The sequence below is a fragment of the Canis lupus genome, chromosome 27 (assembly GCF_048164855.1).
Source record: "Canis lupus baileyi chromosome 27, mCanLup2.hap1, whole genome shotgun sequence".
In the NCBI taxonomy this organism is placed as follows: domain Eukaryota; kingdom Metazoa; phylum Chordata; class Mammalia; order Carnivora; family Canidae; genus Canis; species Canis lupus.
This window is the reverse complement of record NC_132864.1, coordinates 44,664,058-44,690,666: the sequence shown is the minus strand read 5'-3', so window position 1 is coordinate 44,690,666 and position 26,609 is coordinate 44,664,058. Positions and strand designations below refer to the sequence as shown.

The window sequence follows — 26,609 nt, the reverse complement described above, 5'->3', positions numbered from 1 at the left end:
CTTTCTGTATGTTTCAAGGTCATGTGGCAATCTTCTTTTGAAGAATACTCCTTTGAGCCTTTCACCCATTAAAAGTTGTCTTTATGTTTTGGTTTGTAGGAGTTTATTATATATTCTGAATAGGAGTTCCTGGACCAATATATCTATTCCAAAAGTCTGACACATTGTATGTCTTTTTCTTTTCAATTTCAATGGTATCTTAATTTTAATGTAGTCAATGTGTTAGGTTAAAAAAAATCTTTAGAGTGTGTGTCCTTAACATATTTGACCCCATGTCATGAAGCTATTTCTCCCCTTTTTTTTCAATATTTCTAAATATTTTGTTTTTCTTTTACATGTAAATCAATAATCTGGGATTCATTTCTGTATAGAGTAGAAAGTAGGGATCATTATTCATCTATTTGGGAATCTAAATGATCCGGATAAATTGTTCCTCTATAGTAGATTCAGACAATCTGATTAAAATCACGTCTATGTGTATGTGTTCATGTGAATGTGTACACAATTGTGTCTTAGGATTGATAGTCTATGAAAATGCAAAGGAACAAAAATATCTAAGGGTATCTTTAAGAAGAACATGGAAGTCTTAAGGCTTCTTCTAGTTATCAAAACATAATGTGATGTTAGCAAAGGAATATGAAAGAAACCTATCCGCATGTGAGGTCGGTCACCAGATTTGTGAAAAAGACTGCATAACCTTGAATTAGAAAAATGTTTTCCATAAATCAACCTTTGAAATGGCGCTGGGAATCCTAATTCTTCATCAGTGTTGAGCTCCTCTTCCAGTTATACACTGTTGCTCAGTCTTCATTAATACCCATTTTAGTGTTGAGCTTAAATTCCATAACGCTAATTCATTACTCATTTTTGCAATTTTGAATGTTAGCTCCTATTTTAGGCAGACAAATCATATAACACTTATATGAGTTAATAGGATCTTCAGTACTAATAAGCTGTCTTGCAGCTTATTTGGTAGTTGGCACCCAGTAGGTGCCCAATAAAATAGATGCTATTAAATGTAAAGACTATTTGCTACCTTATGTTAGAAAGTTAAAAAAAAATTGAGACGGCTGGTAATAAAGAATTGTTTGGTTACTTGCTTTTAGAATGACATTTTTATTGGGGCAATTTGTTGCTTAAGAAATGTTAATTTTTACCTTTGGTAAATACAGAATACATCTTAAGAACTTCTCAAAAGAGTGAGATCTATGACCATGGCTGAATATTAATCTTAAGAAACTTCCATTAAATAAATATTGATGGACTCTCAGCAGGTGGGATAGGAACAGGAGTAAATATGTCCTAAGGAAAAGAAGCTCTTTGGAAATGGTGCAGAAGGGACTTCCAAAAATCACCTTTTCTGAAAAAGCATGATTTTCGAACACTAAAACCAGTCAGAACCAGCCTCCTAGAACTCTCAAGTTTACCAAAGCCAATCTGAGGAGCATTTATTCAGAAATCAAACCAGGGAGCAGCAGCCCTCACAGAATCATCATAAAAATGGTTAACTTCTTGGCCTTTTACCTGGCGCTGTTGACATCCACCTCTTTGTAACCCTGAAGTGGACTTGGAAAACCTTAGTGCTGAAACCACATCAGCTACGGCCACCACCACACCTGGCCTAGATTGGACAGGAGTCAATGGAATAGGGTTTTTCCTATTTTGTATGTAAGGAGGTTTGAAGTCTCCAGTCCTTCCTACAAAGTATAAAAAGAACAAACTGAAAAATCAACAACTCTCCTTGGACCCATAAGATGGGAAAACCCAAGATCGGAGCCAGTTGAATACAGGGTACAGTGGCTTCTGGAGCAGATGCTGAGCACAGGGAAACCAGGACTGGAATGGACATTTTGCTGGGGCTTAGCATGAACAGCCCTGAGAGTTAAAGCTCCGCAAGTTGACCCCTTGATAGGGGGACCCTGGCAGTATTGCGAGATTTATATCCAGGAGCTCAGAGAAATGAGGGGACAAGAGTCCCTTCCTGCTTCCAACAGGGAGGAGGGGAGGAGGGAAATAAATCACTTTGGAATACTCCCAAGGACTCTGTTCTCAGGAGGGCCTGGCCGGAGGGAAATTAGTTAACCCGGGCCTGAGTCACCCAAGGAACAGTATGAGCATCTACTCTAGCCACCAAGGAAAGTGCTTCCCTTCCGCCTATTCTAGGCATTTTAACCTCCCCCCTCCCCCAGCCCTGCATAGAAAAATCTGAAGTTCACAGTCCAGGAGTATAGATTAATGAAAGGACTCTGGTCTAATAGGACTATAGACTGCTTACCCTCTATCACCATCACCCCACAGGGGACCTATTTACAGCAGTTCCTTTTAAGATACATCAGGCCCCCCAATCAAGAAAGCAATGCAAGGCATATCCAAAGGCAAGAGACACAATGTGACCAGACACGGCAAGCTTCAGAAGCAGACATGACAGGGGTGTTGGCATTATCAGGGGATTTTTGAAACCATGTTGGATATGCTAAGGGCTCCAACAGGCAAAAGAGACATCTGCAGGAACAGAGGGCCTGTGTAACCAGAGGTGGAAACCCTAAAAAGGAACCCAGAAGAAGGGCTAGAGATAAAGAACTAACAGAAATGGAGACTGTCTTTGAGCTTATGAGTGGATTAGACGCAGCTCAGGAAAGGGGATCTGAACCAGAGGAGGTATCAGAATCCTTTTTACAGGAGAGAGATGTGCCCAGGCCCACTTGCTTGTCTAATAAGTATGAGCTGTCTATGCAGCAGACACGAGTCAACCTTGATGGGTCAACCCTAGTCCAACAGGCAGACTTGGGCCTTAAATAAACGCATACCAGGACCATGGAGTGCTTGCTAGTTTTATTACGTGCAAACAGCTGTTAGCTTGTGTGTGGGCCTTACGGAAAGTGGGTGGCCGTGTTCGGTCAGGCCTCCATTCTGAGGCCAAGCCTAGTTCCATTTCTAGTCTGTCTCTCACTGTTGGTGGAATGTGTGCGTGTGCACACACACGTGTTTCCCCCAAGGAGACGCGGCGCAGTCATCTGTGTAAGTGGCTTTAGAATCATTCTTTTAAAGGAAAACACATTTAAGTTCTTTTCGTCCAGGTCTCTGCTGCCAAGATGACCTGTCATTCCGAATGAGCAAGACCTTTGGCCTCCAAACCACTATGGCGGGAATGTCCTCAGTCTTCCGCCATGCCTTACCACCACTGGCGGCCGCCAGTCTCCCCCTGGAACATTCTCTGTCCCTAGAGCCCATGTCTGCCAACGCCGGCTCCAGGGGAGAAATGCAGAAACTCTTCTGTGATGTTTCCTTCCACTCCTGTTACGGTTCACATCCCTTGGTATTGCTATTTAAAAAATAAATCCCTGCCATCAATATCATAGCATGGTGCCTTCCCAGACAGAAAATGTGTTTGGTGTCTCAGGAACACATTTCATTATTGGGCTTTCAGCACTTTTTTGCCTCTGGCCCATCAGACTGACCGCCCTGCCCTGCCCATCTCATCTCAAGGCTCATTCACTAATCTTAAAAATCCTCAGTCTGAGTCCTCCGTTCTTGGGAATTGGATTGCCCCGTACTTGAATTTACAAACTGACAGATACACATAATAGTCTTTACAGGCGATAAAACTTTCCATATGTTAAAGATTGTTTTTTTTTTTTTGCTATTTTGTCAGCAAATATTGTTTTAGAAAAACCAACATCCTGAAACAAATGCAACGTGTGACTCCTGTCAAGAAGTCTGAACCTAAAGGAGTTCGTGAAGAAGAGCGGTGCTCCAACGCCACCGCCTCCCTTCACCCAGAGCTAGACTTTGTAAGGTCTGCTTTTTAGTGTTTTAGGGTTTGCCTCCAACGTTCTGAGAACATTTCCTGGATTAGTCAGCAGGGAAGAGAGCTGGCCATCAGAGATGCTTGACTTGGTTACACTTCTCTTCCTCTTTCTTCTAATGCTCTTCGCTTTTTCTTGTTTATTTCCTCATGTATGAGCTTACAAAAACGGCAACCAAGAGTTGGACTCATCTTGCCTGTGTGTTCTGTGTGGCCCCCATGAGAGCTGGAAAAAAACCAAATATTAGTTTGGTGCCTGGTTATAATAGCAATAGCCCTGTACGTATTTTCTTCTTTCCGTTGCTTGCATCTATTCATGTCATGGGCATTAGAGTCTTAGATTTAAAATTATTTTTTTAGGTCTATATTTTTCAATTTGTAACCAGCATCTTGATTTTGTTCTGCACACAGGCCAGTAGTCTCTGGGTTCCACTCCATGTAAAATGAGAATATCCATCCCTGCCCTTTCCTATTTCAGCCTCCCACAGTCAGCAAGACTTTTATTTTCACATTTTCAAGGTTAACTGTTAAATCCCGCATTGAAAATGAAAACCAAGACGTTCTTGCTTTGTTCGTGGCCTGGCTGTAAAGGCTGAACACAAGAAAACAGCATTTATATTATTATTAATATGACTTTATATCCTTTATTTCTTGGCTGTATAGTGTTCTGTAAGTATATTTCCTTTTTTTTTTTTTTTTTTTATGACTTCAGTGTTTTGACTCCTAAGCACTTCAAAGGAGAGTTTTCCTACTACACATGCTTTGCTTGTAATATTTCAGATTTTAGTTTTCTTTATAGTGGACTATGAGCTGACTAGTGGGTTTTCGTTTTTTGTTTCTTATTGCATTTTTTTTTCTTACTCAAAATCTGTTAAAAATAATAAGGAACACTGAGAAGTGATATGCAGCTATAATCCGGATGTTCACTTCCTGGTGTTCTCAATTCAAAGCACTGTTTCAAGAATCTGATGGCTTCACATACTAGAATATATCCTCAAGTAACATCTTAAGAGTGGATCACAGACGATAAATTTTCCGAGTCCCTATGTTTGAAAACACATTTATTCTCCCTTATATTTGAATGTAATTTCTCTAGCTATGGAATTCTAGTTTAAGAATCATTTTATTTCACAAAACTTTAATAGCAGCTCCCTATTATACCATCTAATATCGCTGTTTTTTTTCTTTGCATTATGCCTTGTTGTGTTTTATTATTATTATTATTATAAAACAGCCATCAGCAAATGTTTCCTGTAAATATTTTAGACTTTGCAGGCAGGAGAGTCTCTCCCTGCTGTTGTAGTGTAACGTGGGCATAAATGATATGCAAGCAAGTGGGTGTGGCTGCATTCCAATAAAACTGAATGGAGAATGGATTTGATTTTCAGATAATTTCCAAGTGCCTAAAATATTTTGCTTTTCAATAATTCTTAAAGTATTCTTAGCTGTTAGGCCATATAAAAATTCATCAGAAGCCTATTAACCATTATTTTTGAAGCTTTTTATCTTTCTCTATGGCCATCATTAGTAAAATTCACAATGTTGGGTCAACACGTCTCCCCATTGAGCCTCTCCATCCTTCTGGAAGGCAATGATAAACCCACAGGTGCAGACCTGGGGAAATGCAGGCCCTTTTGCAGTATATTGTGGTGACACGGCCTGTGAAGGGCTCTGGCATCCATGATAGGTTGGGTTCAAAGCAAAGCGTCAGACTTTGCACAACAGCTGTGAACTTGAACATCACAGCAAAGCCCTCAGGAAGGGGCTGGTGCCGGTCCTGCTACCTCTGGACCCGTCTGCTAGTGGGAGTTGAACCTAACTACCATGCAGCACAGATTCAATCCACCACCTGGCTCCATGCTCTTCTCATCTTTCTCAAGGATGTTGTGTTTTGTCTTCTGCAGACAACTCCTCCCCAGCTGTCAGCCCCATTTTCTTCTCTTCACTCTTGTTGAGTTACCTCTTTTTGTGTTTTCCCTCGTTATCTCAGCAGGTGTAGTAGATATGATAGAAGCCACCTTGACCAAACAATTTACATTTAAATGATAGTTATCCTTCCTGGAGGATGCACTCTCAAGGCTTACAATGGCCATCCTTGCTCAGTCCTCCACACTGAGGCCACTCATGATAGTGGCTCAAGTTCCAATAACAAGAACCATCCACATGTTCTGTTCGGTTGGTGGTGGGGAGGTTGTTATGAAAGGAAGAGAACAAATCTTCCATGAGATCTGTGTTACAGATTATAATAGTTTTCTACTGAAAATTATAGCTTAGTGTTTATTTTCATTTGTATATTCTATACGTCTCATTGGGGGTGATCTACAATTATCTTGTCATCTTTAAAACCTTTAAAAGTGTGGATTCCACCAACTGGAGTGTTGGGCCTTTATTTTTTTTTTATTCTTGATATGCTGTTGATATGAGAAAATATAAATGCATCTTTACAAATATTGCTAACACAAAAAATAGGGCCACCTCAAAATGCCTTGAGGATCTTTATTAGTAACTTTCCAAAGCATTCATGAACACATGACTCTGTCTTCCCATTAAATTAGCCAAGATCTTGGACCATAAGTCACTTCCATTTCCTTCAGTATAATTCTTGAGTACATGAGACAGCTAAAAATTCTGGCCAATTTACAACTCCAAAATTACACTTGCCCTTAATTTCTTTGGGCTATTGCTTACATTTCACCCTGTGCTCCCATCCCCCAGCTTGATCTAACTTGTAACTCTGTATTTTAACTGCCTTCATGTATCACACAAGTGGTGCCTCTGTTTACTAAGAAAAAATGGAAATTTGAAGAATGAGATTCTCTTAATCTGGAATTGAGGAAAAGGCTCAGTCCCTAAATTTGATTTCATCTTCTCTGGTTTTAAATCCTAATATCTGAAACACAAAATATAATTTTTAAGTGAATCTCGAAGCGGAATAATTGGAAGAAGATTGTTTAATCTTACGTTTATGAAATATATAGATCTCTAGTCAAGGAGATGGGAGTATTTTAGCATGAATTGACACGTTCTGAGTCCGTAGTCCATCTCTAAATTTCCTTCTCTGGAATATTAAAGAACATGTTACAGCTGACATGTTGGGAATTAAGGGAAAACAAACATATAAACAAGCTTAGACACTTGCCACCTGTAAAAGATTGGAAGGAGTTAGTCCATAATTCGTTTTCCTTTCCTTTCCTTTCCTTTTCCTTTTCCTTTTCCTTTTCCTTTTCCTTTTCCTTTTCCTTTTCCTTTCCTTTTCCTTTCTTTTTTCTCTTTTTTTCTCTTTTCTTTTCTTTTCTTTCTTTTCTTTTCTTTTCTTTTCTTTTCTTTTCTTTTCTTTCTTTTCTTTTCTTCTTTTCTTTCTTTTTCATAATTCGTATTTCTTTGAACACCGAGACTTCCCAAAAAGGCAGAGATAAGTCATTGCTCTGCTGTTTACATTATATATTTGTTAATGGCTATAATTAGGCTCACACTACAGAGTTTTCATTTCTGCTAAAAGTCAGCAGTGATATGGTTCAATAGTTCATATGCTCATTTTTTAAAATGGATTTATTGTCAAATACAAGTCTTAATTAAAGATAGTTAGGGCGGAAGATTGTTTTCCTGGCACTGACACAGACGTCTTGGGACCCTTTACTTACCCTGTCTGTAAGAAGTGAAATATAATGCCTCAGGATACGTTTTGCTGGCACAACGCTAATGCTGCAAGGCTCTTGGAGGTTCAGCCTAGCAAGGATCCACATGTGATGATGACTTTTAATCTTTCTTGTTGCTTTGATTCACTTAGAAAATAGAAGGAGGTTGCTCCTAGGATTGGCACTTGCAGAGCTGCAAGGCAGGAGGTAGCTTGCCTTAAGGTGTCTTTTTAATGCAAAAACGAGAATTGCTTTCAAACAGAAAATCAATTTTCCAACTGTAAGGGGTCATTGAAAGAAAGGACACAGCTCAGAAGTAGTATTCCAGTGAGGAAATAACTGGGTTCTTGTGCGGCTGGTGCAAAGGGAGACAGTATTGATTGTGCTGAGGGCTGAGTCTTGGATCAGAATGATGGGACCTGGCGTCAGGCTGGTTTGAGTGTTTGCTCTGAAGCCATGTCACCCGGTCCTGTTACTGGAATCCTGTTTACCCTCTCAATGAGTGTAGCTGTGAACACTCAATAAATATTAGGTGGTTTTATTGTGCGTGTACAGCTGGTAGACACAAAGCAAAATCCTGCTTAAAAAAAAAAAAAATAATACACTAAATAGCTTAGTGCTATCAACTCCCCACACTGATTTTTCTTCCCCTTCTGGAACTCGTGCCCCACAGCATAGTGGAGGGGATACTGCATGGACTTAACTTGTTCAAATCCTTTTAAGCTGCTTGGGCAGAGACACAGACATCGGAGAATTAACCCTGGCAGTGGGAAACTCTCAGGAGATAATGTAGCCTCTCGCTCCCGGACTGCAATTCTCAAGTCTGTGGACTCTGCAAACCTTGGCTTTCCCTGTCTCTTCCTTCGAGCATCACCATTAAAAGGAACTTCAGCTGCAATGTCTTGGTGGCTAATTCTTAGTGATTGGGACAACTAATTGATTTCTAGCTAACTATTTCATTGTGCGCTCAAAAAAATGTGATTGCTTTGGTGCCCAGTTTCTTAATACTGAACTAAAAGTTCAGCAAACATCTTTTTTTTTAAATATTTTTTCCTATGAACTAAATCTCAAAGAAGAAAAAAAAAGATGCAAAGTGCAACAGGGCAGAGGACGGCCCACATAAATTACCCATAAAGAAAATTAGAGTAATTATCCTAAAAGTTCCTAAAAAAACTATATTTTTACTTTCAGGAGTTGAATTTTTCTTTTTCAAAAGCCAGCTCGTAAAATACATCTGTTGTGCAACAGTAGATAAATCCACGACAAATGGTAAGAAAATAATAAAGGCATTCAAAATCAAGAACTTGAAGCTGGCAAGTGTGGGATGCCGATTCTTCCCCCTTGGGAATTAATCACTGTGAATAATTAAAGTGGCAATTACATTTTCTGTATCATGACTGTAACTATAGAACCAATTTGTGGAAGTTTTCAATGAAATTAGAAGGCATCGCATCTGAGAAAATAATCCTTTCCAATTGCAGCTCAAGGGTTCTGTCCTTGATTTTTGAAAGTGTGGCTTATCTGTGCAAGGGGATCAGATACGGAACCTGCCCCTTCCTACCTGCATGACCTTGGGAAAAAAACATTGCTTACTGGTGCTAATTCCATGTGCAAAATAGAAATATGACTCCTTTGGGAGTTTTTACAAGGATTAGGGGAAATAACAGGCGTAACGAAATCACTGGGACACCCATGCAACCCGCAGATAAGAAATAAAATAACTGAAAATGAAATTGTAGGACAGCCCTCAGCCGTGGAACTTTCTCGGTGTCTGGTCGGGTGATCTCTTTGTACAGACAGAGGTTTCATTCGAGGTGCTGTGTGGGACCTCACTACGTGTGCTGCTAGGGATTTCCAAAGGGTCTTGTGTCTTTGTCATTTGGGAACTTCTCCATAATCCTGCGAGGTGCAGCAGTGGGCAACACCGAGTGGAGTTTCCCAATATCCTGTCTCCAACATGCGCAGCCTCCTGAGTATGAACGTCCCCAACCATCATTTGTCACAACCGATGAACCTGCATTGACACATCATCATCTGAAGTGTGCAGCTCACACCAGGACTCACTCCTGGTGTTGTACGTCCAGTGGGTTTACACAAATTCCTATTGACCTGTATCCACCATTATATACAGAAGAGTTTCCCGGCCCTAAGGAAATCCCATGGTGTTTCTTCCCTCCCTCCCTCCCTCCCTGCAACCACTGGTTATTTTACAGTTTCCATAGTTTTACCTTTTCCAAAATGTTCTTTAGTTGGGATTACACAGTATGGAGTTTTCTTCAGATGGGCTCCTTTCACTTAGTAATATGCATGTACGGTTCACTTTTGCATGGCTTATTCCTCATTTCCTTTTAGCACTGAATAATATGCCATTGTCTGAATATTCCACAGTATCGTTCCTTTTTATTTATTTTTTATTTTTTTAAAGATTTTTTATGCATTTATTCATGAGAGACATAGAGAGAGGCAGAGACCTAGGCAGGAGAAGCAGGCTCCCTGTGGGAGCCTGATGGAGGACTTGATCCCAGGACCCCAGAATCACGACCTGAACCAAAGGCAGACGCTCAACCACTGAGCCACCCAGGTGCCCTGTCTTTCCTCTTTTTTTTTTTTTTTGTTTGTTTTTTAAAGTTAATTCCAGTATAGTGAACATACAGTGTAATATTAGTCTCAGATGCACAGAATACAGTGATCATATAATTCTATGTGACACTCAGCATTCATCCCCATAACTGTGTTTCTCCCCCTGCGTTTTTCTTTCAATGTAACTTTTTTTTCACTGTTCAAGACCATCTTTTATTCATAGCATCAAATTTTCTTGTGCTTTACATTTTTACAGCCCTTTATTTTCTTTCTCTCTGGCTTTTATTTAAATTCAAGTTAACACAGTGTAGTGTTGATTTAAGAAGTAGAATTCAGTGATTCTCATCACTTACATACAACACCCAGTGCTCATCATGACAGGTGCCCTCCTTAATGCCCATCCCCCTCTAACCCATCCCCTACCCTCCTTCATCAACCCTCAGTTCTCTATGGTTAAGAGTCTCTTATAGTGTGCCTCCCTCTCTCTGTTTTTATCTTATTTTTCCTTTCCTTCCCTTATGTTTATCCATTTCACTATTTAAATTCCACATAGGAGGGAATCATATAGTATTTATCCTTCTCTTATTTTGCTTAGCGTAATACTCTCTGGCACCATAGCAAATGGCAAGATTTCATGCTTTTGGATGGCTGGGTGATATCCTATTATTTACGTATATCACATCTTCTTTATCCATTCATCACTTGATGGACATTTGGGCTCTTTCCATAGTTTGGCTATTGTTGATAATGCTGTAAACCTCTGGGTGCTTGTGACCCTTCATATCACATGTTTGCCCCTTTGGGTGAATACCCAGTAGTGTAATTGCTAGGACATAAGGTAATTCTATTTTTAACTTTTTTTTTTAATTTTATTTATTTATTTCCTTTAAATATTTTTAACTCTTTGAGGAAACTCCATGCTGGTTCCCAGAATGCCTGCACCATTTTACATTCCCACCAACAGTGTAAGAGGGTTGCCCTTTTTCCATATTCTCACCGATCTCAGTTTCCAGAGTTGTTAATTTTAGCCATTCTGACCAGTGTCAGGTGGTATCTTGTTGTGGTTTTGATTTGCATTTCCCTGATACCAAGTGATGTTGAGCGTCTTGTTATGTGTTTGTAGCCATCTGGATGTCATCTTTGGAGAAATGTCGTTCATGTCGTCTTCTCATTTCTCGGATTACATGTTTTTTTTGTTTTGTTTTGTTTTGTTTTATTTTGTTTTTTGTTTGTTTGTTTTTTGGCTGTTGAGTTTGATAAGTTTTGAATACTAACTCTATCAGATATGCCATTTGCAAATATCTTCTCCCAGTCTGTAGGCTGCCTTTCAGTTGTGTTGACTGTTTCCTTTGCTGGGCAGAAGCTTTTTACCTTGATGAAGTCCCAATAGTCCATTTTTGCCTTTGTTTCCCTTGCCTTTGGAGATATGTCTAGTAAGAAATTGCGGCAGCCGAGCTCAGAGGTTGCTGCCTGTGGTGTCCTCTAAGATTTTGATGGCTTCCTGTCTCACATTTAGGTCTTTACTCCATTCTGAATTCATTTTTGTGTATAGTGTAAGAAAGTGGTCCGGTTTCATTCTTCATGTGGCTGTCCAGTTTTCCCAACACCATTTGTTGAAGAGACTCTTTTTTTTTTTTTTCCATTGAGTAATTTTTCCTGCTTTGTTGAAGATTAGTTGACCATAGAGTGGAGGGTTCATTTGTGGGTTCTCTGTTCTGTTCCATTGATCTAGGTGTCTGTTTTTGTGCCAGGACCACACTGTCTTGATGATCACAACTTTGTAATGCAGCGTGAAGTCTGGAATCGTGATGCCTCCAACTTTGGTTTTCTTTTTCAGGATTACTTGAGCATTTGAGGATCATTTATGATTCCATACAAATTTTTGGATTGCTTGTTCTAGTTCTGTGTAAAAATGCTAATGGTATTTTGATAGAGATTGCATTAAATGAGTGATTGCTTGAGTAGTATAGATATTTTAACAATGTTTGTTCTTCCAATCCGTGAGCATGGAATGTTTTTCCATTTCTCTGTGTCTTCAATTTCTATTATAAGTGTTCTATAATTTTCAGAGTACAGATCCTTTACCTCTTTGGTTGGGTTTATTCCTAGATATCTTATTATTGTTGGTGCAATTGTAAATGAGATCGGTTCCTTTTTCTGCTACTTCATTGTTGGTGTATAGAAATGCAACACATTTCTGCATGTTGATTTTATGTATTGTGATTTTGCTAAATTCATGTACTCTAGTAACTTTTTGGTGGAGTCTTTCAGGCTTTCTCCATAGAGTGTCATCTATGGATAGTGAAAGTTTGACTTCTTCCTTGCTGATTTGGATGGTTTTTATCTTCTGATTATTGAGGCTAAGAATTCCGATACTATGCTACCTAGTTATGGTAAGAGTGGACATCCCTTCCTGTCTTGTTCCTGACCTTACTCAAAAAGCTCCGCTTTCCCTATTGAGGATGATATTACCTGTGGGTCTTTTGTATATGACCTGTATGATGTTGAGGCATGTTCCATCTATCCTTACTTTGTGGAGTGTTTTTTTTTGTTTGTTTGTTTTTTGTTTGTTTGTTTTTTTTTTTTTTAATCAAGAATGGATGCTGTTTTTTGTCAAATGCTGCTCCTGTTGTTGTTTCTGCATCTATTGAGAGGGTCATATGGTTCTTATCCTTTCCTTTATTAGTGTGGTGTATCACACTGATTGATTTGCAGATATTGAACCACCCCTGCAGCCCAAGGATAAATCCCACTTCATCATGGCAAATGATTATTTTAATGTATTATTGGATTCAATTTGCTAATATTTTGTTGAGAATTTTTGCACTGATGTTCATTAAGGATATTGGCCTGTAATTCTCCTTCTGTGGGGTCTTTGTCTAGTTTTAGAATCAAGGTAATGCTGGCTTCTAGAAGGAGTTTGGAAGTTTTCTTTCTATTTCTATTTTTTTAAAGGACAACTTGAGAAGGATAGATATTAACTCTTCTTTAAATGTCTGATAGAACTCCCTGGGGAAGCATCAGGCCCTGAATTTTGTTTGGTAGGAGCTTTTCGATTATTGATTCAATTTCTTTGCCGATTATGGGTGTGTTCAAATTTTCTATTTCTTCCTGTTTCAGTTTTGGTAGTTTGTATGTTTCTAGGCATTTGTCCATTTTTTTCCAGACTGCCCAGTTAGTTGGCACTCAATTTTTCATAATATTCTCTTATTATTTGTATTTATGTGGTGTTGTGTTCTCTTTCATTCATAATTTTATCTGAGACCTTTCTCTTTTCTTTTTGATAAGTCTGGCTAGGGGGCTTATCAATTTTGCTAATTCTTTCAAATAACCAGTTGTTAATTCATTGATCTGCTCTACTGTTTTATTTTATTTTTTGTCTCTATTTTTTTTATTTCTGCTCTCATTTTTATTATTTCCCTTCTTCAGCGACTTTAGGCTTTATTTGCTGTTCCTTTTCTAGCTCCTTTAGGTGTAAGGTTAAGGTGTGTATTCGAGACTTTTCTTCTTGAGGTTGGCTTGTGTTGCTAAATACTTCCCTTTTATGACTGCCTTTGCTGCATCCCAAAGGTTTTGGAATGTCTTGTTTTCATTTGCTTCCATGTATTTTTTTTTCTTATTCAATTTTCTGGTGGATCCATTCATTCTTTAGTAGAGTGTTCTTTAATCTCCTTGTATTTGTGGTCTTCCCACTTTTTTTCTTGTGTCTGACTTCAAGTTTCATAGCGTTTTGGTCTGAAAATATGTATAATATCTCTTTTTTTTTTTTTTTTTTTTTACCAGTGAAACCTGATTTGTGACCAGTATGTGGTCTATTGTGAAAAATGTTCCATGTGCATTTGAGAAGAATGAGTATTCTGTGTTAGGATAGGATGTTCTGAATATATCTGTGAAGTCCATCTGGTCCAGTGTGTCATTCAGAGTCATTGTCTCCTTGTTGATTTTCTGCGTAGATGATCTCCATGCACCAGATTTCTATACCATTGATTTTGTATCCTGTGATTTTACTGAATTTGTGTATTAGTTTTAGGATTTTTTTTTTTTTTGGTGGAGTCTTTTGGATTTTCTATATAGAAAAATGTCATCTGCAAATAGCAAAAATTTTACTTCTACCTTGCTGATTTGGATACATTTTATTTCCTTTTGTTGTCTGATTGCTGAGGCTAGGACTTCCAGTATTATGTTGAATAGCAATGGTGAGAGTGCACATCCCTGTCTTGCTCCTGACTGTAGAGGAAAAGCTCTGTTTTTCTCCATTGACTATGATGTTAGCTGGGGTTGTTCATATATGGCTTTTATTTGTTGAGGTGTGTTCACTCTAAATGTACTTTATTGAGGTTTTTTTTTTTTTATCATGAATGGATGGTGTACTTTGTTGAATGCTTTTTCTGTGTCTATTGAGAAGATCATATGGTTCTTGCCCTTTCTTTTATTGCTGTGGTGTATCATGTAGTTTGATTTGCAAATATTGCAACCCAACAATAAATCCCAATTGGTGGTGAATGATTTTTTTTTTATTGTATTGTTGGATTTGGTTTGCCAATATTTTTTCAGGATTTTTTGCATCCCTGTTCATCGAGGATATTGGCTTGCAGTTCTATCTTTATTTGTTTTTCTTTTTAGTGGTATGTATCTACTTTTTGTTTCAAGGTCATGCTGGCCTCAGAATGAATGTGGAAGTTTTTCTCTTCTATTTTTTGAAATAGTTTGAGAAGAATAGGTATTAACTCTTTTTAAAATATTTGACAAAATTCACCTGATCCTGGACTTGTGTTTGTTGGTAGTTTTTTGATAACTGATTCCATTTTTTTAAGTTTTTATTGATTTATTTGAGAGAAAGAGAATGAACAGAGGTGAAGAGACTGAGGGAGAGGGAGAAGCAGACTCCCTGCTGAGCTGGGAGCCTAATGCAGGCCTTGATCCCAGGACCCTGAGATCATGACCTAACCTACTGAGCCACCTAGACACCCCTGATTCATTTTCTTTGCTGATTATTAGTCTGTACAAGTTTTTGTTTCTTCCTACTTCAGTTTTGATAGTTTATATTTTCCTAGGAATTTATCCATTGTAGTATGTCCAATTTGTTGACACATAGTTTTTCATCATATTATCTCATGATTATTTGCATTTCTGTGGTGTTATCTCTTCCTTCTCATTTTTTTATTTTATTTTATTTTTTTCTCTTTTTGGTTAAGTCTGGCCTAGGCTTATCAAGTTTATTAAATTTTTTAAGGAACCAACTCCTGGTTTCATTGATCTGTTCTATTGTTTATTGTTTTTGTTTGTTTCTTTTTTTTTTTTTAATTTTTACTTATTTATGATAGTCACAGAGAGAGAGAGAGAGAGAGAGGCAGAGACATAGGCAGAGGGAGAAGCAGGCTCCATGCACCGGGAGCCCGACTTGGGATTCGATCCTGGATCTCCAGGATCACGCCCTGGGCCAAAGGCAGGCGCTAAACCGCTGCGCCACCCAGGGATCCCTGTTTTTGTTTGTTTCTATTTCATTTATTTCTGTTCTAATCTTTATTATTTCCTTCCTTCTTCTGGCTTTAGGCTTTGTTCTTTTTCTAGCGCCTTTATTGTAAGGTTAGGTTATTTGAGATTTTTCTTGCTTATTGAGGTAGGCCTGTGTTACTACTAATTTTACTATCTATGCACTTCCATCTTAGGACTACTTTTGCTGTATTTCAAAGGTTTTAGACCATTGTTTTCATTTTCATTTGTTCTCATGTATCTTTTTAAATTTCCTCTTTGGTTTCCTGATTGACCTATTCATTGTTTCATAAGATGTTCTTTAACCTCCATGTATTTGTGGTCTTTCCAGATTTTTTCCTGTGATTAACTTCAAGTTTCTCATAGCATTGTGGTTAGAAAAGGTGCATGACATGACTCATTCTTTTTGTACTTGTTGAGGCCTGTTTTGTGATCTAATATGTGAACTATTCTGGAGAACGTTCCATGTCCCCTTGAAAAGAATGTGTATGCTGCTGGTTTAGGAAGGAAGGAATGTTCTGAATATATCAGTTAAATCCATCTGGTCCAGCATGTCATTCAAAGCTATTGTTCCTTATTTGCTTTCTGTTTAGATAATCTGTCCATTGGTGCAAGTGAAGTGTTTAAGTCCCCTACTATTATGGTATTATCAGCTCCTTTATGTTTATTATTGTATATTTGGGTGATTTCATGGTACATGCAGAAATATTTCAAATTGTTAGATATTCTTGTTGAATTGTTCCCTTTAATTTTTTTTTAAGATTTATTTATTCATGAGAGACACACACACCCACACAGAGAGAGAGAGAGAGAGAGAGAGAGAGAGAGAGGCAAAGACACAGGCAGAGGGAGAAGCAGCCTCCATGCAGGGAGCCCGACATGGGACTCGATCCCGGGTCTCCAGGATCACACCATGGGCTGAAGGTGGCACTAAACTGCTGAGCCACCCAGGCTATCCCACCCCTTTATTATTATAAAGTGTCCTTCTTTGTCTCTCTGTAAAAGTTTTAAAGTGTACTTTGTCCAATATAAGTATTCTTACTCTGGTTTCCCTGTGACATCAATTTCCATGATGAATCCCCCTCATTTTCAATCTACAGGTGTCTGTAAGTCTAAAATGAGTCTCTCTCTCTCTTTCTCTCTCAGATTTTGTTTTTTGACAGAGTGATAGTACAGGGGATGTCTGAGTGGCTCAGTTAAAATGAGTCTCTTTTTATTTTGATGAAGTCCCAATAGTTCATTTTTGCTTTTATTTCCCTTGCCTCAGGAGACATATCTAGAAAATGTTGCTACAATCACTGTCCGAAAAATTACTGCCTGTGCTGTCTTCTAGGATTTTTAGGTTTCTAGCCTCACATTTAGGTCTTTCATCCATTTTGAGTTTATTTTTGTGTATGGTGTAAGAAAGTGGTCCAGTTTCATTCTTTTGCATGTAGCTGTCTAGGTTTCTCAACATGATTTTTGAAGAGACTTTTTCCTGTTGCTTATTTTTGCCTCCTTTGTCAAAGATTAATTGGTGATATAATTTTGGGTTTTGTCTTTGAATTTCCTATTATCTTCTGTTGATCTAGGTTTCTATTTTTATGTCTGTACCATACTGTTTTGATTACTACAGCTTTGTAGTATAACTTAAATCTTGAATTGTGGTATGTCCAGCTTTGTTTCTCTTCAAAATGGTTTGGCTTTTCTGAGTCTTTTGTGTTTCCGTAGAAATTTTAGGATTATTCTAGTTCTGTGAAAAATGCTGTTGGTATCCTGATAAGGATTGCGTTAAATCTATAAATTGTTTGGGGTAGCATGGACATTTTTAACGGTATTTGTTCCTCCCATCTATGAGCGTGGAATATCTTTCCACTTGTTTCTGTCATCTTCAGTTTCTTTCATCAGTGTTTTATAGTTTTTGGAATATAGTTCTTTCACTTCTTCAAGTTTATTCCTAGGCATTTTATTATTTGGGGGGCAATTGTAAATAGGATTGTTTTTATTAATTTCTCTTCCTGCTGCTTCGTCATTATTGCATGGAAATGCAATGGATTTCTATATGTTAATTTTGTATCCTACAACTGTATTGAATTCATTTATCAGTTCTAATTTTTCAGTGGAGTCTTTAGGGTTCTCTGTATATAGTATCATGTCATCCACAAAGAGTGAAAGTTTTACTTCTTCCTTACCAATTTGGATGCCTTTCTAGTCTAATTGCCGTGGCTAAGACTTCTAATAGTATGTTGAATAATAGCGGTGAGAGTGGACATCTTTGTGTTATTCCTGACCTTAGGGGAAAAGCAAAGTTTCTCACTTTGAATATGATGTTGGCTATGGATATACCACAGTGTGTTTAACTATATAACCCCAGTGGAGGACATCTAGATTGCTTTTAAATTTTGGCAATTACAAATAAATATCTGCTTTGGACGTCTGTGTGCAGGTTTGTGTGTGAACATAAACTTTCAACCCCTTTGGGAAATACAGGATGTGATTGGATCACATGGTGGATCATCTGATGAAAGTATATTTAGTTTTGTAAGAAACCACAAACAATCTTCCAAAGTGGCTGCACCATTTTGCATTCCTGCCAGCAGTGTGAGGATTCCTGCTACTCCATATCCTCCCCACATTTGGTGGTGTCAGTATTTCAAGTTTTGGCCATTTTAATGGTGTGTAGTGGTATCTCATTGTCTTATATTGTTTTTCCCTGATGACCTGTGGTGTGGAGAATTGTTTCATATGCTTATTTTTTATCCATGTATCTTCTTTGGTGAGGTGTTAAGATCTTTGGTCCATTTTTTTAAATGGAGTTGCTTATGTAGTTGAGTTCTAAGAGTTTTTGTGTCATTTGGGGAACAATTCTTCATCTGCTGTGTCTTTTGCTGATACCATCTCCCATTCTATGGCTTATCTTTTCATTCTCTTGATCTTGCCAAGTTTAACACGTGAAGTGGAGGAAAATTTTAAAATGACTACAGAACTAAGAATTCTTAGGAGATACTACTAGGTGGGCATTTCCTCTCCCCCCAACCCCTGGCCCCCAGTGTGTGGGTACCTCCAGCCAGGTCTGAGAGCCCTGTAGTTTTCATCTCTAAGAGTAATAATGAGGAAGGAGAGTCAGAGCTAGACTACAGAAATAAGGAAAATGACTGCTAATTTTCCTTACCATTAATTAATTTGTTCTTACACTTAATAGGTAACTATCACACCCTTAAAAAATGCTAATATATAAGGGCATGTATGGGGAAATCGTTTTTCCAACTTGGTCCACCACAACCTAACCATGTTTATTTTTTATTTCTTCTTAGATACTGCCTTCTATTAGTTTGTGTTTACTTAGAGAAAAAGTTTTATATTAAAATGCATTTAATACATAATGTCCTTTTTACACTAAAGTTAGCATAATGCATACACTGCCTTGCACCTTGTTTTTCTTTTAATAACTTATGTATACTGTGATTCAAAATTTCCTTTTTTGTTTTGCATAGTATTCCAGTACATGAATATACCATAATCTAACCAGTCTCATTTTGGTGGACTTTCAAGTTTTCGCTAGTTCTTGATTTTTAAAAATGTTGCAATGTATGTGTGTGCATATGTGTACATCTATATGTACATAGACCTATATCATATAAATATACAAGCGTGCAATATATATATATATGTATTTATGCATGTATTATTTCCATATGTATAATTTTACCTAAAGAAAAAATTGTAGAAAAATAACTGGTGTATTATTTTGATTTATATGCAGAACTAACCTCTGTGAGTTTGCACTATAACTTAACAGTAAATGGTGAAGAATACCAAACTACTCAAGTGTTACTACAGTAGGATCAAACATTTGGACCTTTGTTATCTAAGCTGGATTTTTACCACATTTTGCATTTTCTTAATGAGAAAGCATGCTTAAATACAAAGGCATTCTTTTTTTTTAAAGATTTTTATTTATTCATGAGAGACACACAGAGAGAGAGACAGAAGGAGGCAGAGACACAGGCAGAGGGAGAAGCAGGCTCCACACAGGGAGCCCAACATGGGACTCAATCCTCGGTCTCCAGCATTAGGCCCTGGGCTGAAGGTAGCGCTAAACCTCTGAGCCACCTGGGCTGCCCGATGTTCTCTTTTTTTTTTTTTTTTTAAGATTTTATTTATTTATTCATGAGAGACACAGAGGGGCAGAAACATAGGCAGAGGGAGAAGCAGGCTCCCTGTGGGGGAGCCTGACACAGGACCGATCCCAGGACCCCGGGATCATGACCTGAGCCGAAGACAGATAGCTGCTCAATCACTGAGCCACCCAGATGCCCCAAGACATTATTTTTAAGGAAGGCAAGAAATGTCTATTAAAGCATGTTATGATTTTCAAATTAATTCATAGCTATTTTTTAAATACTTAGAATTTAACTCATATTTTAAACTATTATCACAGAGTAAAATATACTAAAGCACATTTCTTATAAGTAAACAATTTTTTTTAAATTGGCTACACCCACAGTACTTATCAGCTGCAATATTTTGTCATAATTACATTTTTTAAGAGATCAAAAGAATAATTTTATTCCATTAGGTCATACTGAATGCCACTTTCCAAGAAATGTTAAACGCTACTGGTTCTGCAATATCTACCTGTCTCTTGAGAGCTGTTATAGATTTCTCTAAAATTTGTGCAGCATTTTACTATTGTATATCTTGAATCAATTACTGCATAAACATAGGTTTTTCATGGACTGCCATTTTCTATAATGTGAGTTAGCGTCAAGCTGGATGGAAACGTGACCACCTTTCAATGTTTGAACATTCAATTTGTATTCACCCAACTTACACTGATCTAATGAGAATACATTTTTCAGGTCTACCTTTCATTCAGAAATTCAACAGACCTCTGAGACTGAGGGAAGGTAACAGAATTCAGCACTTACTGGTAGAGCTTGTAGTTCAAACAGTGTTTTATGTATCCTTTAGTATCCAAGTAGGACTGGACCATTGTAGGAAATAGAATTAAATATTCTAAAAATACGCTATTTGTTAGAGGAAGTGAGTTTTTAAAACCGAAAACATAAAAATTTGCACATCTGTTTACATCTGTATGTATTTTTAAAGTCAGAAATACTGGAGGTTGCTTTCAAATCACTTGTTAAGGAGTATGAAATTAGAAGGTCACGCAGTAGTTTAGGAAATTAAGAAAAAAAAAAGTGCTGTGCGTACTAATTCAAACGATACCAAAGAGACCATTTTGAGTTGGCTCTCTGCTCTTCTATTTTATTTTGGTAACTGTGTAAAGGTACCAAGTAGTATCGCCTCTGTTAAATATACTAGAGAGTCCGTAATTCTAGAATGCCTTCTCTGCAGCCTCATGAAAATGACCTGTAGGTGATCATATCTGGTGAAGTCAAGTCCTTTTATTTAATTATCAACTCTGTTTCATTAAAAATTACAGATCTGTGCAGTCCTGAGTTTTAGGAACCTATCAAAGACTACACCTGTATTCAGAGCTCCCGAAGAAGTGAGCTTTCTCTTACAATATCCAAACCAAAGCAGAGTATGAAACCTTATGAGGAGGTAGTCAGAGCTCAGAGATTTTTTTTTTAACAATAAATTTATTTTTTATTGGTGTTCAATTTGCCAACATACAGAATAACACCCAGTGCTCATCCCGTCAGAGCTCAGAGATTTACGGAAGGTGTGGTGAATATGCTTACAAGGCCTTAGATTGTGTCTTAGAAGTTCACTAGTCCCCAGAGTGTTTGAAAACCTCCCCCTGCCCATTGGGGAGCAGACTTCATCTATTCACTTGAAATGCAACGTTTGAATTTTTCTAGCTCTTTTAAAAACTCTAGTAACCCATGGGCATCCTCTTAAACTATACTTCAATGCTTCTTCACTTTTAAGGTTACCAATAATTCCCTTCTAGAACCTAAGGGCCATGAAGATGAGGACACTGATTTGTTTGGTTGGCTGCCGTATTTCCAGGACTAAGAATGATGGAAAATACAACAAATGTATGTTCAACGAATGAATGTGAATTAATTTGGATTGCTCTCAGACCGATTGATGATAGTTGATGGAGGGCCTTTGTGTTCGTCCCGTCAGGCTGCTGTAAGTAAATACCACGAGTTGGGTGGCTTGGTAGCAACAGGGATTTGTTTCTTACCCTTTGGAGCTGCAAGTCTGAGATCGGGGTGCCAGCTTGGTGGAGGTGAGGGTCCTCTTCCAGGCCTCACATTGTGGCCACATGTGGTGGCAGGAATGAGGAGGCCCTGTGGCCTCCTTCCTAAGAGCAGTAAAGGGCCCCTGCTCGTGACCTTCTCGCTCCCAAAGGCCCACCTTCTAACACCATCAGCTGGGTTAAGAATTCAACATATGAGTTTGAAGGGACACAGACATTCAGGCCACAGCATTCATTATCGTTTAATAGATATTTTCAGAGTTGTGGTGAATTAGAGTTATAAATAGTATTAAAAATACACACTAGATGTGTTGAACGATCGAAATTGTTTTTGTTTTCCGTCAAGTTGCAGGATACCCATTAAGGATAAACCTGCTACCTAATGATCATCATTTATAATGTATGGATCCTTCTCCTGAAGCTCTAGGGTGACTAGTTCTTTTGCATTTTAATTATGCAAGCCACTAGCCCAGTTAGATTTGCTATGTGTGTGCTTTATTGTTATTGATTAAACCTTAGAGCAGGAATTAAGTTTTACCTGAGGACAGAAGATTTAAAGAGATGCGTATAACCACATTTACTCCCCAAATGGTTGAAATCTCCCCCAAACAAAAATGAAACTTTGACTGATGTCCCACATCACTGTGGAGTTTTATTTTCTTATAGACGTGATAACACAGCAAGCACACAGCATTTTTTTAGATTCCTATATCAATTTATCAAGTGTTATTCCCTATTTTAGTCTTCCGTTTTACCAACCCCTCTGTCTTCTGCACAAGACGAATCTTCATAGTTTTCCCTAAAATCATTTCCATCTCCCCTCTATCTTGTTAATACTTGATTATACCATACTTTCTTTGAACAAAACTTCCTTTTACGAATTTCTGGGTTCACTCTTCCTTGCATACCTCCCCATACATAGCCACACTCCCCATTACCCATTATTGTTCATCTGCCAGGGTGCTTGCATCTATAGGTCATTCTAGGCATGGGATAGAAGGACTACTGAACTGTCCAGACCTACAAATGGGGAAAGTAGGCTCCCCATTGAGTAGGGAGCCCGATGTGGGGCTCGATCCCAGAGCCCTGGGATCATGATCTGAGCTGAAGGCAGATGCTTAACCTACTGGGCCACACAGATGCCCCTATTATATATATTATATATGTATGGAATTGACTCATTAAATTATTTAGTGTAGGAAAACCCAAGTTTTGTGAGACTCCAAAAAACTATGTGCCCATAGGAGACATGAAAGTTAGTATTTCTTTATAGACACATCTAAACAGTGTGTTGCTACCCCAGCCTATCCGCTGCAACACTAGCCTCTCCTGGTAATAACACGTGCTATGCTCAGTGAGACAAGGGGATGCGGTTTGGTGGGTACTTGACACAGGATGAGGCATGGAAAACCAGAGAACTTCCTAAGCCCTTGTCTGTTTGGTGTGCTCACGTTCATGGGTCCATATTTCCTCCTTTGGCCAGAACAGTCTTCATCTGTTTCTCTGTAAAAGTTTCCACTGCCCACAGTCTCAGACATCATGGGCTATATGACAGGTATCCATGCATCTCTTTACCCCGACCTCCTGTACTTTCTTAGAAAGGGGCTGCAAGATGTGCCGGCCCGTGGTGGCCTCATGGACTCGGCCTATAACAAATCCGTAGCCATTTGCTATTTTGACTAAATCACCACCAGGGTGACTTTCGGGGAGAACCAGGCTAAATCTCTTACTTCTTAGTGGGTTTACGTCATAGTGTGTGGTACATACACTGTATTGAACACCGAAGGCAAAAGATGAAAAGGGGGTCATGGTATGGAGAATAAATTCCATATTAATGACACCTTAATGCATTTTTATAGCCATCGAAAGATACCCCTTGACAAATATTGGGCCAAGAAGCTAGAAAATATTTGGGGGCAGAATTGTTGACTATCACTCGGACAAAGTGTAGCCTAATTACAGTATCTGACAAGTAGTAATGGGATTAGTAGTTGTTGCTTAAACACTTATTAAATAATATGGCATATTATTTATAATTAGTCATATTTATTAACTTTAGCAAATAATTATATTTATCAATCTTGTCATGCACTGGGCATCAGATTAATCAGTCTAGGGGTAATGTCGCTTACTGTAATTATTCTAGTGACACTGGACCCAATTTTACAGCTGAGTAAACTAAGATGTAGAGGCATTCCCTGAATTCTGTAGGGTCAACTCACAAGCATGGAGTAGAGTCAAGATTCCGACTGTGTCTCTGAATTCAAATCCTGCCTTTTTAACCACCTAGAATTGCCACTCCAGAGATGTTAAATCTTGGTTTCCTTCTTGTTCTTCATTTCTTTAATATTATTATTCTTTCTCCTCCTCTTCAACTGTAGTTTCTTCACTAGTCACGTAATTAAAATTGCTTGTAAAACCTAAGTACGGCCCATGTTCAGCACCTGGTGGTCTGTTCTGTGGAGGTGGTAGGCACATCCGAAGGACTCAGTGAACGTGGGGAAGCAGCGAGAAGGGACAGGATCGGTCACTGCATGCCTGTGGTGTTAATTGTAGGAAAAGCAAACGTGGGCTCGCATGAGGGGGCCCCGGCAGGTGGGAGGGTTGGGGCAGAAGGGGTCAGGTGGTTGCTTCCTGACAGCGTCCTGAAAGACAGCTTCTTCTTGGGGCCACTTCCCCAAGGGCCACGTCCCCAATGGGGAGCGTGGCCATCATTTGGCACAATGGACCACCCTGTCTGCCCTGGGAGATGTTGCGTGATGTCACCTGGGATTCCTTCCAGCGTGGGTCCCATCAGAGAGGACTGCTTCATCAGAGTAGTTTTGGCCGGCTGGGCTAAAGCTACAGGTTTTGCACTTCTGAGAATCAGCCTGCAGCACACCAGCTTTGCTTATGGGTTGAGTGTACAAAGCTGTTGACTCCTCATTTCCTTCCCTGGTCTCTGGAACTCCAGAGTGAAATCCAGGAGGCAAGCCCACCATGCCCGTACCAGCTGCGCTCCAGCCTCTGAAACCTGGCTGGAGATGGTTTGTTTTTATTTTAAGACAAATGAAAATTCACTCTTGTCACTTTGTTTAGAAAGTGCTCCTCTTCCAACTGCCTTCTCAGATTTAGGGAAGCCAATAGAATATTAAGGTAAACCGCCTACTGTGTTTCTAAAAGTGAATCACAGCTTTATATTAATCACTTTTTGTGATACTTGGTCTTAGAGGAACTTTTGGGGAAAACAGCAGTGGTGCAAATGTCCATTAAAGAGTAAAAAAAAGACCCCGCTGCAACTGTAATAACAATGATGATAATTATGACGGCATAATATGCATTAAATATTCACTATATACTAAGCCGGGCCAAGGCCTTTCGATGTATTTTCTCTTAATCTTCGCAACGATCCTACTTAGGTAGGAAATATCATTTCTAGCTTTGTTTTAACCACAGATTTAGAGATTTGAGTTAATGATACTCTTCAGTTCCTGGCACACAAGTCTCTCCTTCTTGCTAGGCATGCATTTTTAATATTTTCTTCCTTTCTTCCTAATCTCCACGCCCATCATCTCGCTCATAGGCAAATCAACACTTAACCGTGTTAATATACTAATGTGTATTTACGTATCTTTGCTGAACCCAGAGCTGTATATGTTTTTACCTTAGGTGAGTGGTGTGAGATGTTTCTTTTACAGATTCACTAGACACTGTGTTATAAAGCTCTCCCTGTGGTGCTGAATGTGCACCTATCCTAAACGGTACTGTTATCCACTACATTTTATTGCGCCGCTCCCCTCATGATAGGCATTTGTGTTGTTTTGCTCCCCGCTATCAAAACTCTGCACGGGGATGAGCCCACGTACTTGGAAATCACCATTTGTAGATCAAACATGGTTGAATATTTGCAAGTTCATGGTATTAAGATATAACCTTAATATCTGAGCAAGGTATACTCTGGATCCATGGACTTCTTCTTCTTCTTCTTTTTTTTTTTTTTTTAATGTTTAGAGCAGTTGTAGGTACACAGAATTGAGGAGACGGTATAGAGTTCCCACACCACCCCCGCACCATCGCCACTATCCCCACTGTCCCCAACTATCCACATCCTCACCAGAATGGTAATTTTTTTTTTTTTTTTTTTTTTTTTTTTTTACGATTGGTAAACCTACATTGACACATCATTCTCACCAGAGTCCATAATGGGAACTCACTCCGTGTTGTACATTCTATGGGTTTAGACACATCCATAATGACGTGACGTGTATCCATCATGGTAGCATGGTGCAGAGAGTAGGTACACGGCTATAAATAAGAGCCCTCTGTGCTCCTGTTTATCCCTCCTTCCCCCCAACCCCTGATCTTTTCCGAGAATGTCCTATAGTTGGAATCATGCAGTAGGTAACCTTTCAAGATTGGCTTCTTTCATGTTGTCATGCCTTCTCATGGCTTCCCAGCTCCATTCCTTTTCCACACTAGTACTCCATTGGTTGCACCACCTCTCCTTTATCTCCTCCTTCAGGGAAGGAAATTTTAGTTGCTCTCTGGTTTTAGACCTTAAGAATAAAGCTGCTGTGAATCTGTGTGTGGGTTTTTGTGTAGACGGTTTTCAACCCCTTTGGGTACATGATAGCAAGAGGCGTGACTGCCGGATCACACGCTAAGAGGAAATTTGGTTTTGTGAGAAATCGCCACATAGGCAGAATTTCGTTGAAGGGCCGTAGGTCGTACAAATCTTAGCTTCACGAGGTCCTGTAAATTCTCAGCAGAGTGATCGTAATGTTTTTTGTCAAATCAGCAGTGTTGGAAGGTCACCGTTTCCACATCCTCCCTTGCTAATGCGTTATCAAAATTTCTAGTTTTAGAACTCAGAATAGCCTCAGAGAGAGAGCATCTAGCTGTTTCTAATTTGTATTTGTCTGATGCGTGTGGAAGAGCACTTCTTTTTCTCTGCTAGCCA

The 26,609-nt window shown here is 38.8% G+C and overlaps 1 protein-coding gene across 1 annotated transcript in view; it reads left to right on the top strand.

Annotated features, from left to right (window-relative positions):
- The first annotated feature begins 3,139 nt into the window (after positions 1 to 3,139).
- LOC140619043 (small ribosomal subunit protein uS5-like) overlaps positions 3,140 to 26,609 on the top strand; it is a 44,004-nt gene continuing 20,534 nt past the window's right edge. The window contains 3 exon segments of the mRNA XM_072801939.1: positions 3,140 to 3,316; positions 3,453 to 3,550; positions 3,653 to 3,791. Of these exon segments, the coding sequence (XP_072658040.1) occupies positions 3,140 to 3,316; positions 3,453 to 3,550; positions 3,653 to 3,791 (414 nt within the window).